The sequence below is a fragment of the Phaseolus vulgaris genome, unplaced genomic scaffold, assembly GCF_000499845.2.
Source record: "Phaseolus vulgaris cultivar G19833 unplaced genomic scaffold, P. vulgaris v2.0 scaffold_17, whole genome shotgun sequence".
NCBI lineage: Eukaryota > Viridiplantae > Streptophyta > Magnoliopsida > Fabales > Fabaceae > Phaseolus > Phaseolus vulgaris.
The window spans coordinates 420,129-431,903 of NW_027174086.1; the positions used below are offsets into that span (position 1 = coordinate 420,129).

The following is an 11,775-nucleotide window of genomic DNA, read 5'->3' on the forward strand; positions in this document are numbered from 1 at the left end:
CTATTGCTGGGGCCGCACTTGGTGGAGATGAAGGTGCCCACAACTCGCCAATACTTATAACCGAATCTCCCACTTCACCACCATGCCAAGAAGCCCCCCTTGCTCTACAAACTCAAGACGGTGGTGGTGAAAGTCAGCACCAAGCTCCTCCAGCACCTCCACCAGCAACAACTGCAAGCCTTCTCCCCTCCATCGAAGAGGTCTGGGGGCCTTCACAGCTAAACTAAAGATGATGGTAGAGGACCTCCCCTCAATCATAACGAAGGCTGTGAAGAACTCGAACAAGAGGCTTCAGGACGAGAACTCAGCACTCCAGGAGGAGAACCGCCTGATAAGAATTGAGGCAGAAAAACTGTCTTGCAACCTGATGATGGCAAAAATCGACCATTCAAGGCTGGAGGATGCCATGAGCGCTGAGCTAAGGGGCGCACGCAAGGAGGCCTCCGATCTGCGCCAGAAACTGCACCTCCTAGCTCAAGAGAAAATTAAGCTGGAGAATAAGTTGGTACCCTACAGGCTTAAGGTGACCAACTTGGAGGCATCAATAAAAGCATATGCGGCCAAGGTGGAGAACCTTGAAAAAAGGTCAGTTGATCGGAAGGTCCTCCTCGGGAAGGTCGAGAAGGAGTGGGACGACGCCATGGCTGAGCTTGCCAAAGCTCAAGAGGAAAACAAGAAAACTGCCGCAGAGCTGGCGCAGGCGCGGGACGAAGGCAAAAAGGTTGCTGAAGACCTTGCTCGAGCTCGCGGGGAAACTGAAGAGCTGAAGAAAGGAGCTGACGAGCTGAAGCAACAAACCGAAGAGCTCGAGCAAAGCTCCGCCCAAGTCCTTGCCACCGGGTTCGATGCCGCCCTGGAGCAAGTTGCTTGCCAATACCCCGAGCTTGATCTGACCATGGTGTCCATCTGCAACGAAGTGGTGGATGGGAAGATCGTGCCCTCTGAAGATTAATCACCTCCCTCCATCACTTGTTTTTTGAGACTTAACGCTTATTTCTGTTTGTACGAACTTTACTTGTAATTTTTCTTCTTATGTATTTGAATTGACGCTGCTTTTATATAACTTCTTCTGCTTTTTGCACCTCGTCTTCCTGTTTACTTCACGTTCTTTAACCTTCATCTTCTTTCTTACTCGCGCTTTTAACTTGAGCAAACCATTAATCTCATAACAATTTATCGAATTGTTAACTCGAAGTAAAACTTGAGCAACTCATTAACCTTCAAGCGATGATATTTAACGTAACTTGCAAACTTAAGGCAATTAGTTACTTACTAGGCAGCTGGTTTTAACTTAAACTGGTATCACAACCCAGTTTACCTTATTTGCCCAGCAAGGCTAGCCTTTACTCTTGTCATCGCCTGGAATTCTCCTGATCGCCATAGGGTTCTGGCGATGTAAGCTTTCTTTGCCTTCATAACTTGGCTATTGTTCCCTCATCTGGGGGTAGAGGCGCCTTTCAGATCCTTCTCTACCTCCCTGAGTTTCAGAACAATAAGCCGGATAGCGAGGTGTTCTCTTTGAACCTACCTTAGTTATCCTTTAAACTTCTTTCACCCTTCACGCCATACCTGAACTCGTTCAAGACGAGAAGGATTTTATCTGCCTTCACACCGCCTACAAGCGTGGGAGTCTTACTAAGTCAATATTGATGTTTCACTTAAAGGGGGAAAGGCGTTTTCTTTCCTTTCCCGCCGTTTAAGGTCACGAACACCCCTGACTTTTCAGTTCATCTTGCCTGAACTCGCTAGACGGCGAGAAGGACTTTATCTTGCCTGAACTCGCTCGACGGCGAGAAGGACTTTATTTGGTGCCTCAACTTGCCCAGGGTGTCCATTTCCTCCCCCTTGGATGCACTGAGGACTTTTTCTCTTTCTCGCTTGCACTCGCTCGACGGCGAGGAGGTCTTTATCTTTCTCGCCTCAAGACGCACGAGAGCGTTGAGGTCTTTAATCATTGCTGGTGCCTCCGATCGCTGAAAGACGAAGAGGACTTTAAAACTTTAACTGATGCCGCCAATCGCCAAAAAGCGATGGGGACTTTAAAACTTTTTCTGAGAAAGCATGCAACATAACTTTAAACTTGCCTTGAATAAGGTACGAGTGATAAGGTCTTTTTTCTAAAACTTTCGAACAACAAGCATGCAATCTTAGAAGCTTTAAATTTTTTGAAAACTCTTCTTTATTGGGTGGCCTCATTAAAAACCCTCCTTAGGGAAAAAAGAGTGCCCCCTTCAAACTGTTTTAACAGAAAACTTGCAAATCTCTTTATGTTCGTTTTTACTTACAAAGCTTTAACTGTAATATAACTTGAGGTGTGTGGCGTTCCAAGTGCGAGGAATCGCCCCTCCTTCCAATGTCTCTAAGCAGTAGGCGCCGTTCCCGAGCGCCTCGGTTATTCTGAACGGTTCTGTCCACTTAGGCGATAACTTGTTTTCCATCTCGTACTGGTGGGCCTTCCTCATCACCAGGTCGCCTTCTCTAAACTGCCTTGGCATCACCTTCGAATTATACCTTCGTTCGATCCTCCTTTTCACTGCCTCAGCCTTTACCCTTGCCTCCATCCTGACCTCATCCAGTAAATCCAGATTCAACCTTCTTTCTTCGTTCGAGTCTTCCGCCACAAAGTTCTGGAATATCGGCGAGCTCTCCTGGATTTCTAATGGAATCATTGCATCACATCCATAGACCAAGCTGAACGGGGTCTCATGAGTTCCTGACTGCTCGTTGGTATGGTACGCCCAAACTATGCAGGGTACCTCCTCGGCCCACGACCCCTTAGCTTTCTCCAGCCTTCTCTTCAAACCTCTCAGCAACACCCGATTGGCGGACTCTACTTGGCCATTTGTCTTAGGGTGCTTGACAGATGCAAACACCTGCTGAATTCCCACTTCTTCGCACAGCTTCTTCAGTAGGTCACTTGCAAACTGAGTCCCATTGCCCGACACCAGGCGCTTAGGCACACCAAACCGGCACACGATGTTCTTCCATACAAAGCTCTCAATCTTGTGTGCGGTGATCTGGGCTACTGGTTCTGCTTCGATCCACTTGGTGAAGTATTCAATCGCCACCACCAAGTACTTCATCTGCCTGATCGCCAATGGGAAAGGTCCCAGAATGTCAATTCCCCACGTATGAAACGGCCAAGGGCTATAAATTGACTTTACCTCTTCTGGAGGCGCTTTGTGCCAATCGGCGTGCTGCTGACATTGCTTGCAACATTGTGCATACTTCTTGCAGTCCTCCCTCATTGTTGGCCAGTAATAGCCTGCACGGAGAGTTCTTGCAGCCAGAGCTCGATCCCCGACATGGCTTCCACATATCCCTTCATGGAGCTCGGTCATGATTCTTGTACATTTTTTCCCGTGCACACATTCCAGGAGGGGGTGTGTGAACCCAAACCTGTACAACTCGCCATCAATCATAGTGAACTTGCTGGAGTTCTTCTTTATCTTTCTAGCCTCCGTCGGATCCAGCGGGAGAAGGCCATCTGCCAGGCAGCGCTGGTACTGGGTTATCCACGTGTCTGGCTCATGCGTGGCACAGACTTGCGTCATGTTCACCCTCTCCCCCCGACATGCTCTTATTCGCGGCGACCTCAAGGTCTCCTGAGTCAAGGACCTGTGACTCCTCGCCGCTTTCTCCGTCGACTTGCTTATCTGAAGAACCAGGTGATCTGCCACAAATGCTCTAGGCGTCTTCAGAGTTTCTTGGATCACTGTCCTCTGCCTACCCACCTTGCCCGAACTGGCGAGCTTGGCTAGCAAGTCTGCTCGGGCATTCTGCTCTCTAGGCACATGCACCACTTCAAACGAGACAAAGGAACTCTTCAACTCCTGCACATACTCCAAGTAAGCCGCCATTTGTGGATCCTTGGCCTGGAACTCGCCTGTTACTTCTCCCGTGACTAATAACGAGTCACTCTTAGCCATCAGCACCCTAACTCCCATCTCCTTGGCCAGCAAGATTCCGGCGATCAACGCCTCATACTCTGCTTGATTGTTGCGGGCTTTGAAGGCAAACCTCAGGGACTGTTCTATCAGCACGCCGTTGGGCCCTTCTAGAATCACTCCAGCACCGCTACCCTGCTGGTTTGACAATCCGTCCACCGAGAACACCCAACGAAAATTCCCCTTCAACTCGTGCTGCTTCCGACGAGAGCTCGACCACAAAATCAGCGAAAATCTTCCCCTTGATCGGACCTCGGGGCTCATACTTGATGTCGAACTCCGACAGCCCCACCGCCCACTTCACCATTCTCCCAGCTACATCAGGCTTCTTCAGGACTTTCTGGATGGGCAAGTCGGTCATCACCAGCACTGTAAAACTGTGAAAATAGTGGCGCAACCTCCTCGCCGAAAATACTACGGCCAGTGCACCTTTCTCCAAGGCCTGATACCTCACCTTCGGGCCTTGCAACACCTTGCTGACGAAATAAATAGGCTTCTGAGCCTGGTCTTGATCTTGGGCGAGCACCGCACTCACCACCCTTTCAGTCACAGCAAAATACAACCTGAGAGGGGTTCCTACCAAGGGTTTACACAAAACCGGCGGGCTTGTCAAGTACTCTTTAAGCTTCACGAAGGCTTCTTCACACTCCTTCGACCTGACAAACTTGTTGTTTCGCCTCAAACACTAGAAATACGGATGGCCTTTCTCTCCGCTAGCTGATACAAAACAAGACAGGGCGGCCATCCGACCTGTATGTTGCTGTACCTCCTTCACGGTAGCCGGGCTCCTCATCGCCAAAATGGCAGCACACTTATCAGGATTTGCCTCTATTCCTCTTTCAGTTAAGAGGAATCCCAAGAACTTCCATGCCTCCACGCCAAAAATGCACTTCTCGGGGTTCAGCTTTAATCTGAACTTGGCGATTGTGGTGAACAACTCCTCCAGATCCGCAACGTGTTTGCTCTTTTCTGGCGAGGTCACGACCATATCATCCACGTACGCTTGCACATTCCTTCCCAGCTTTGGTGCAAATACCTTATCCATCAATCTTTGGTACGTGGCCCCCGCATTCTTCAGCCCAAAGGGCATCACCTTGTAACAGTAGCACGACCTCTCAGTCATGAAGGCAGTTTTCTCTTCATCCATAGGATGCATCTTTATCTTATTATACCCCGAGAAGGCGTCCAGAAAGCTCAGCAACTTGCACCCTGCTGCACTGTGACCAGGGCATCTATGCTTGGCAAAGGGTACGAATCCTTTGGGCAAACCTTGTTCAGGTCAGTGAAGTCGACGCACATGCGTCACTTCCGATTGCTTTTCTTCACCAGTACGACATTAGCCAACCACTCAGGGTACTGGACTTCCCTGATATGGCCTGCGGCGATGAGCTTCTGTGTTTCATCCCTGATCGCATGCCTCCTCTCCTCGTTGAATTTCCTTCTTCTCTGCCGCACTGGTCTAACTTGTGCGCCCATTGCCAGATGGTGACACAAGAAATCAGGGTCATTTCCCGGCATGTCTGAAGCAGACCATGTAAAAGCATCCAGATGTCGTTCTATCACCCTGGCGATCTGGTCTTGGAGCTCAGCCTCCAAAGATCTTCCCGACTTGAAGACCTTTCCCCCGATCTCCCTTTCGAGCCATTCCTCGACGGGTTTGGGTCTGGCTTCCCTGGCGATGACCGCCCTGGCGATTCCCAATTCCCTCGCTTCCTCTGGGCGGTTCCTCGCCTCTTCCTCCCGTCTCCCGCTCTCTCCCTCAACCTTAGCATCCAGCATGGTGACATCGCCTCCGGTGGCCACCTCCATTGCCGCATCAACAACTCGCCATTCTGTTGGCTTGGGCTTCACACCAGGAGGCGGCGACGTGGTGATGTAACTTACTGACCATCTATTCTTGAGGCTATTCTCATAACATTTCTTCGCCTCCTTCTGGTCGGATCTGATGGTGATCACCACCCCCTCCATTGACGGTAACTTAACCTACATGTGCCTAGTTGAGAGCACAGCTCCTATTCTGTTGAGGGTTGGTCTTCCCAACAGAATGTTATAGGCTGAGGGGGCATTCACGACGAGGTACTTAATTTTCTCCGTCCTCGAGGCCACCTCATTTGTGAACGTTGTTCTTAGCTCGATGTACCCCCTGACCTCTACCTGATCGCCAGCGAAACCATACAAGCACCCTCCATAGGGTCTTAACTGGTCAAGGGGTAGTTGCAACTGTGTGAAAGTCAGCCAGAACATTACATTTGCCGAGCTTCCTTGGTCCACTAGCACCCGGTGGACTTTCCTTCCCGCTGTGACGAGCGAGATAACTATGGGATCGTTGTCGTGAGGCACAACGTCCCTGAGATCTTCTTTTGTGAACGTGATGTCCACATCTGGCGAGTGGTCCTCGAACATGTCCACCGTCATCACAGACCTTGCATATTTCTTCCTCTGTGATGCAGTGCATCCACCACCCGAGAAACCTCCAGCGATGGTGTGGATCTCGCCGTGGGTTGGCATCTCATGCTGCTGACCCTCACCACTCGCCGGCTGAGAGCTCGACGCGCCCCCCGTCCTCCTGTCGAGCAGGTAATCATTCAAGAAACCGCTCTTGACCAGGTCGTCGAGCTGGTATCCCAGGGCTAAACACGAATCAACGGTGTGACCGAAACTCTGGTGGAACTCGCACCAGGCGTCTGGTTTTGGTCCTAACACCTTGTCGCCCACTTTCTCGGGCGCTTTAAGCCTGGCTGTTATGTTGGGAATGACGATCAGATCCGCCAACCCCATGACAAACTTGAGCTTTGGTGGACGATTGTACTCCCTGGGGTGCCCCGGGCCCCTTCCCTTGTTTCTCTTGGGATCATAGGGATGGCGAGTCCTCTGATCCTTCTTGGCCGCCATCGTCTCCAGCACCCTCTGCGGCTGGATTCTAGTCTGGGCACGTGGCCTAGCAGGGGCCACGCTCCCTCTCTTCTCGGCGACCTCACTCTTGTCGGCGATGTGGGCCACCGCAAGTCGCCTAACTTCAGCAAACGTGGCGGGGTGAGCCCTAATCAGCGCCTCACAGAAAGGTCCCGACAGCACGCCCTTTTTGAAGGCGTATACCAACATCTCCTCGTCTTTAGCAGGCGAGCGGACCATCTGTGCTCCAAAACGATTCAAGTAGTTCCTGAGGGACTCTCCCTGGTATTGCCTTATGTCGAACAGGTCATAAGACACTCTAGGTGGCGCCTTGTTCACAATGTACTGCTCGATGAAAAGCTTCAAAAACTGCTGGAAATTGGTTATGTGCTCACAAACCATTCCACCGCTGTTCCCTGGAGCGTGCTCACAAACATCTTGCAATATACAGTATCTGAGCCTCCTTACAGCATCATCTGCATGTGGAACGCCAGTGAAAGAAGCTTTCACAGGTACTACGCTCGCAGGGATAGGCGTGTCTGTGATCGCCTGAGCAAACAACATAGGGAAAACGCGCGGTGGCGACGACGGTGCGACCTCTTCAACAACTGGGTGTCCTCTCTGCTCCTGAAGAGCTTGACGCAACTCCTCAGTCACTTTGCTGAGCTCTTCATTCCTGGCCTGAGAGGCGACCAGGTCTTCATGCATCTTCGCTTGCTCTATGCGCGACGGCTCCACATTCGCCTGCAGCGCACGCATGATCTCCATCATCTGCGCCATGGTCATGACACCTTCTGCAACAACTGGCACAACGGGACTTGAACGATTGCTTCTCATCTTTCTCATGAAAATTCAACAAACCAAACTTCAACGAACAAAACCTTCTCCGGCAAACGATCGATCAGTAATCAATCGGTCAGAAACTCCGAAACTCCCAAGAACTTTCAAAAACGCAACCACAATTGCGCGCTGATAGATTCGGACGTCGAAACCTTCACAGAAACTTGCGACTTCACCACAAAACTACCGCTCCTCTAGCAAAATTCCCGACTCATCAACCAGAAACGCGAACGAATGGTAAACTTCGAACCAACCGATTGGAAACCGCGCAAACAGCAGGAAACTTCAAGAAAAACGATCGAAAGCTCGAACAAACAGCGAAACTTTAAACTACCGATTAAAACCCAAACGAACGGCAGAAGACTCGAAATCACCGAACAAAACTCGAATGAACGGTGAAAAAATGGTTGCACCAGCGCACAACCACACAGAAACTTCAAGAACTCACGCGGTGGATGGGGACAGGTTTTACACGGCCCCACTGTGGGCGCCTGATGATCCCGCCGGTTGACCAGAACGCAAGAGCCTTGCCACGTCGAAGGTATTCATCCTCAGGATCGGCTTTGCACCACGCTAGCTTCCGTCCTTCACACCTCGATTCACCTCAAGAACCTGCAAAAGACAGAGTGGCACCGCTGCGGCCGATCGCGCTCTGACGCTCAAGTCAGTGACGGAATCACCAAAAATATAAGAAAGAAAACTAAGAACTCAAGGAACCGTGCAAAAATCTCTCAGTTTCCTCCAATATCCTCAAGCGTAAAGAAGTGTTCTAAACGCGCGTACCTCAAAAGTTCGTTAGAATCTCTTATATACCTGCGCACTTTCTCTCTCCTGACGGTTACACATCTGAACACGCGGCTCGCATCCAGCTGTACACGTGCCACCATCTGGAGCGTCCTCTGCTTGAGCGTCACTTCTTACTCTTCAGGTTGTTCGACTAAGTTACCCATGCAAGGAGTAACTCGGCATATAGCTGCCTTGGAGCGTGATCTCTTCTGTGTGGCGAGTACGGGGAGTCACGATGCACACCTTCCCTGTGGTCTCGCCGGCCGCCATCATAATCTGCTTCACTTGCTTCACCATGCATGTCCTGGTAAGCTGTTCCCTGGCCTCAACCTCTGGCTAGCTAGGGAATGATCATCTGATAACTTCATCCTTCGCACTCGTGCCCTTTGAAAGCTTTGAACAAGCTTTCCTGATCTTTCGGCGATGTCCTCCTCTCGGCGATCTCTGATCACTTGGTCCCCTGGGTTCGCATCCGGCGGCTACGACACAAACCTGGTGACCGCCGGTTTAGATATGCTGGAGATCGGAGCACGCGAACTTAACGATTGGCGACTACACGAGCTCCCCGACTTCCTTCCCTTCTGTCAGCCAGGTGTTCCGTCTAACACGCCTATAATATCGCTTGCTGCCACGTCATCACTTCCGACTACCTAGGCGGTACAACTTTCTCTTGAGAAAGATTTGTCCTCAAATATGAAGGATATTTAGTGATAGTAGCCTCTGTTGATTGACTTATTATTTTCATCGAAGACCAAATATAAATCTATAGTAAACAATCAACAAAAATTGATTAAATTTGAAAACTAAGAAACATGTTTATAAAAGAAAAAGTAAACTAACAATGCCCTTTATTATTCATAAAAAGGTTAATGTGAAAAGCTAAGGGACATTATTTTTAAAAGATATTTTTCTACATTCTGTTTTTGTCATTGCTTCATGTTATTCAACAACAAAATAAAGTGATTTTTGATAGACTTTTGGAAAGAAGAGTTCAAGATTGTGAAATTCCTCTAAAAGGGATTCTTTCTTATTTATTTCTCTAAAGGATTGTAAAATTAACTCTCATTCTTTCTTAACTTTCTATTTTTTTTCTTTCTATTTTCTTCAAACTTTTTTTTTTTTTTTGCATTTTTATGTGATCATCCATCAATTGTTGTGGTGTGAGAGGACACAATCATTTTCTTCCTTGATGAGTGAAACTTATTTTACTAGTGAAACCATCATGAATAGTATTAAGGAAATATAAATTATCAAATTATATGTAATTATTGTATACAATATCGTACAATATTTGCATACAATAATTGCGTCTAATTTGATGATTTATTATTTCCTTAATACTCCCCCTTAAGTTGGTAGGTGAAGATCATGAACCCCCAACTTGTGTCGTAGAGTCAAAAACTGTTCTTTGCCCAATGCCTTCAAAAAAATATCTGCGAGCTGGTACCGTGTCGGTACATATGAAGGACTGATTATCCCAACTTGTAATTTTTTTTCGCACAAAGTGGCAGTCTATCTCAATGTGTTTTGTGCATTCATGAAATACTAGGTTTGCTGCTATATGTAATGCCGCTTGATTGTCACAAAAAAGTTGAGCTGACAAGTTACATGGCACCTTTAAATCCTGCAACAGATATCGCAACCAAACTATCTCCAAACAAGTATTGGCCATACGCGGTATTCTGCTTCCGTTGATGATCTTGATACGTTTGTCTGTTTTTTGGACTTACATGAGATAATAGAAGAACCAAGAAAAATGCAATACCCAGATACTGATCTCCGAGTTGTCTAATAACCTCCCTAGTCTGAGTCGCAATAAGCTGTAAATGTTAGATTGTTTTCGGATGACAATAGCAATCCTTGTCCTGGTGATCCTTTTATGTGCTTTAGGACTTGATTTGCGGCATCCCAATGAGGTTTCCGTGGATCCTGCATATATTGACTTAGGGTCCGAACCGAAAATGCTATGTTAGTCGAGTAACCGTGAGGTATATCAGTCGTCCCACGAGTCGCCTGTATTTGACTGGATCCTTTAATAACTTTCCATCGTCTGGTGTGAGGTATTGCTCCATTAGAGATTTGTCTGGACGAGCACCTATGAGTCTTGTATCCTACAAAATATCAAGCGCATATTTTCTTTGTGACATGTAAATACCAGCTTTAGAACAGGAAAATTCAATCCCTTGAAAATATTTTAAGTCTCCAAGATCTTTAATGCGAAATTGTTGTAATAGATAGTCTTTAACACGTTGAATTTTTGTCAAATCATTTCATGTCAAAAGAATATCATCCACATAAATCAAAAGGGCAGTAAATGATGAGTTATTCCGTCTTGTGAATAAAGAGTAGTCTTTCTTGGACTGTTAAAATCCTATAGATTTAATCACGTGAGAAAATGTTGAAAACCATGTTCGGGATGCCTGTTTAAGACCATAAAGGGATTTGTTGAGTCGACATACAATGTTCTCCCGCTGTCGATGATGCCCGGGTGGTAAGTCCATGTAAATAATTTCATGCAATGTGCCATGTAAGAAGGCATTTTGCACATCTAGCTGGTGAGTAAACCAATTTCTAGTTGCTGCAATTGTGAGGAGACACCTCAAAGTTGTTAATTTTGCTGTTGGTGAAAAATTTTCAGAATAGTCGAGACCTTCAATCTAAGTGTACCCATTTGCGACAAGGCACGCCTTATATCTATCGACGCTACCATCTGAGTTGTACTTTATTTTATAGACCCATTTGCATCCGATGGATTTCTGCCCAACGGGTAACGGTGTCAAGGTCCACGTTTGATTTAGCTGTAAGGCGGAAAGCTCTTCATCCATTGCTTTTTGCCAATTTGGATCAAGGATAACTTGAGCATAAGTGTGAGGTTCTTTGGTGGATGTGATGTTAGCAAGATATGCACTATGTGTAGAAGAAAATTGTGAATTAGAAAGAAAATGATGCATAGGATACTTGGTTCCATTCGGTCGGTCTTGGGCAATGGTCAAATGATTGGCTTGGGATCCCGTTACGTAGTTTTGAAGCCAGGAAGCTGGGGTTGATGTGCAACTGTTGGCAGAATGGCAAAACACTTTCATGGAAGATGACATCCCGACTTGTAAAAAAAGTGCCTGCATCTATATAAAATAATTTGTATGCTTTTTGGTTGAGAGGATAACCAATGAAGATGCACTACCGAGCGCGCGGATCAAATTTTTGCTTAGGTGAAACAACAGTTGCATAACATAGGCAACCAAAAGTTTTAAGTGAGAAAGTGAAGGTGGACGATTATATAGCATCTCAAAAGGTGATTTATTTTTTAGTA

At 47.4% G+C, this 11,775-nt stretch overlaps 1 protein-coding gene across 1 annotated transcript; it reads left to right on the plus strand.

The window, feature by feature from the left end:
• Positions 1-232: 232 nt before the first annotated feature.
• Positions 233-952, plus strand: LOC137817160 (uncharacterized). The gene has a single exon (XM_068620409.1). It carries the CDS (start codon positions 233-235, stop codon positions 950-952), a length of 720 nt encoding a protein of 239 aa, XP_068476510.1.
• Positions 953-11,775: the final 10,823 nt, after the last annotated feature.

What these genes read in the sequence shown, in the direction of transcription:
- LOC137817160 (XM_068620409.1), top strand. Translation starts at nt 233, where the DNA reads ATGGTAGAGGACCTCCCCTCAATCATAACGAAGGCTGTGAAGAACTCG.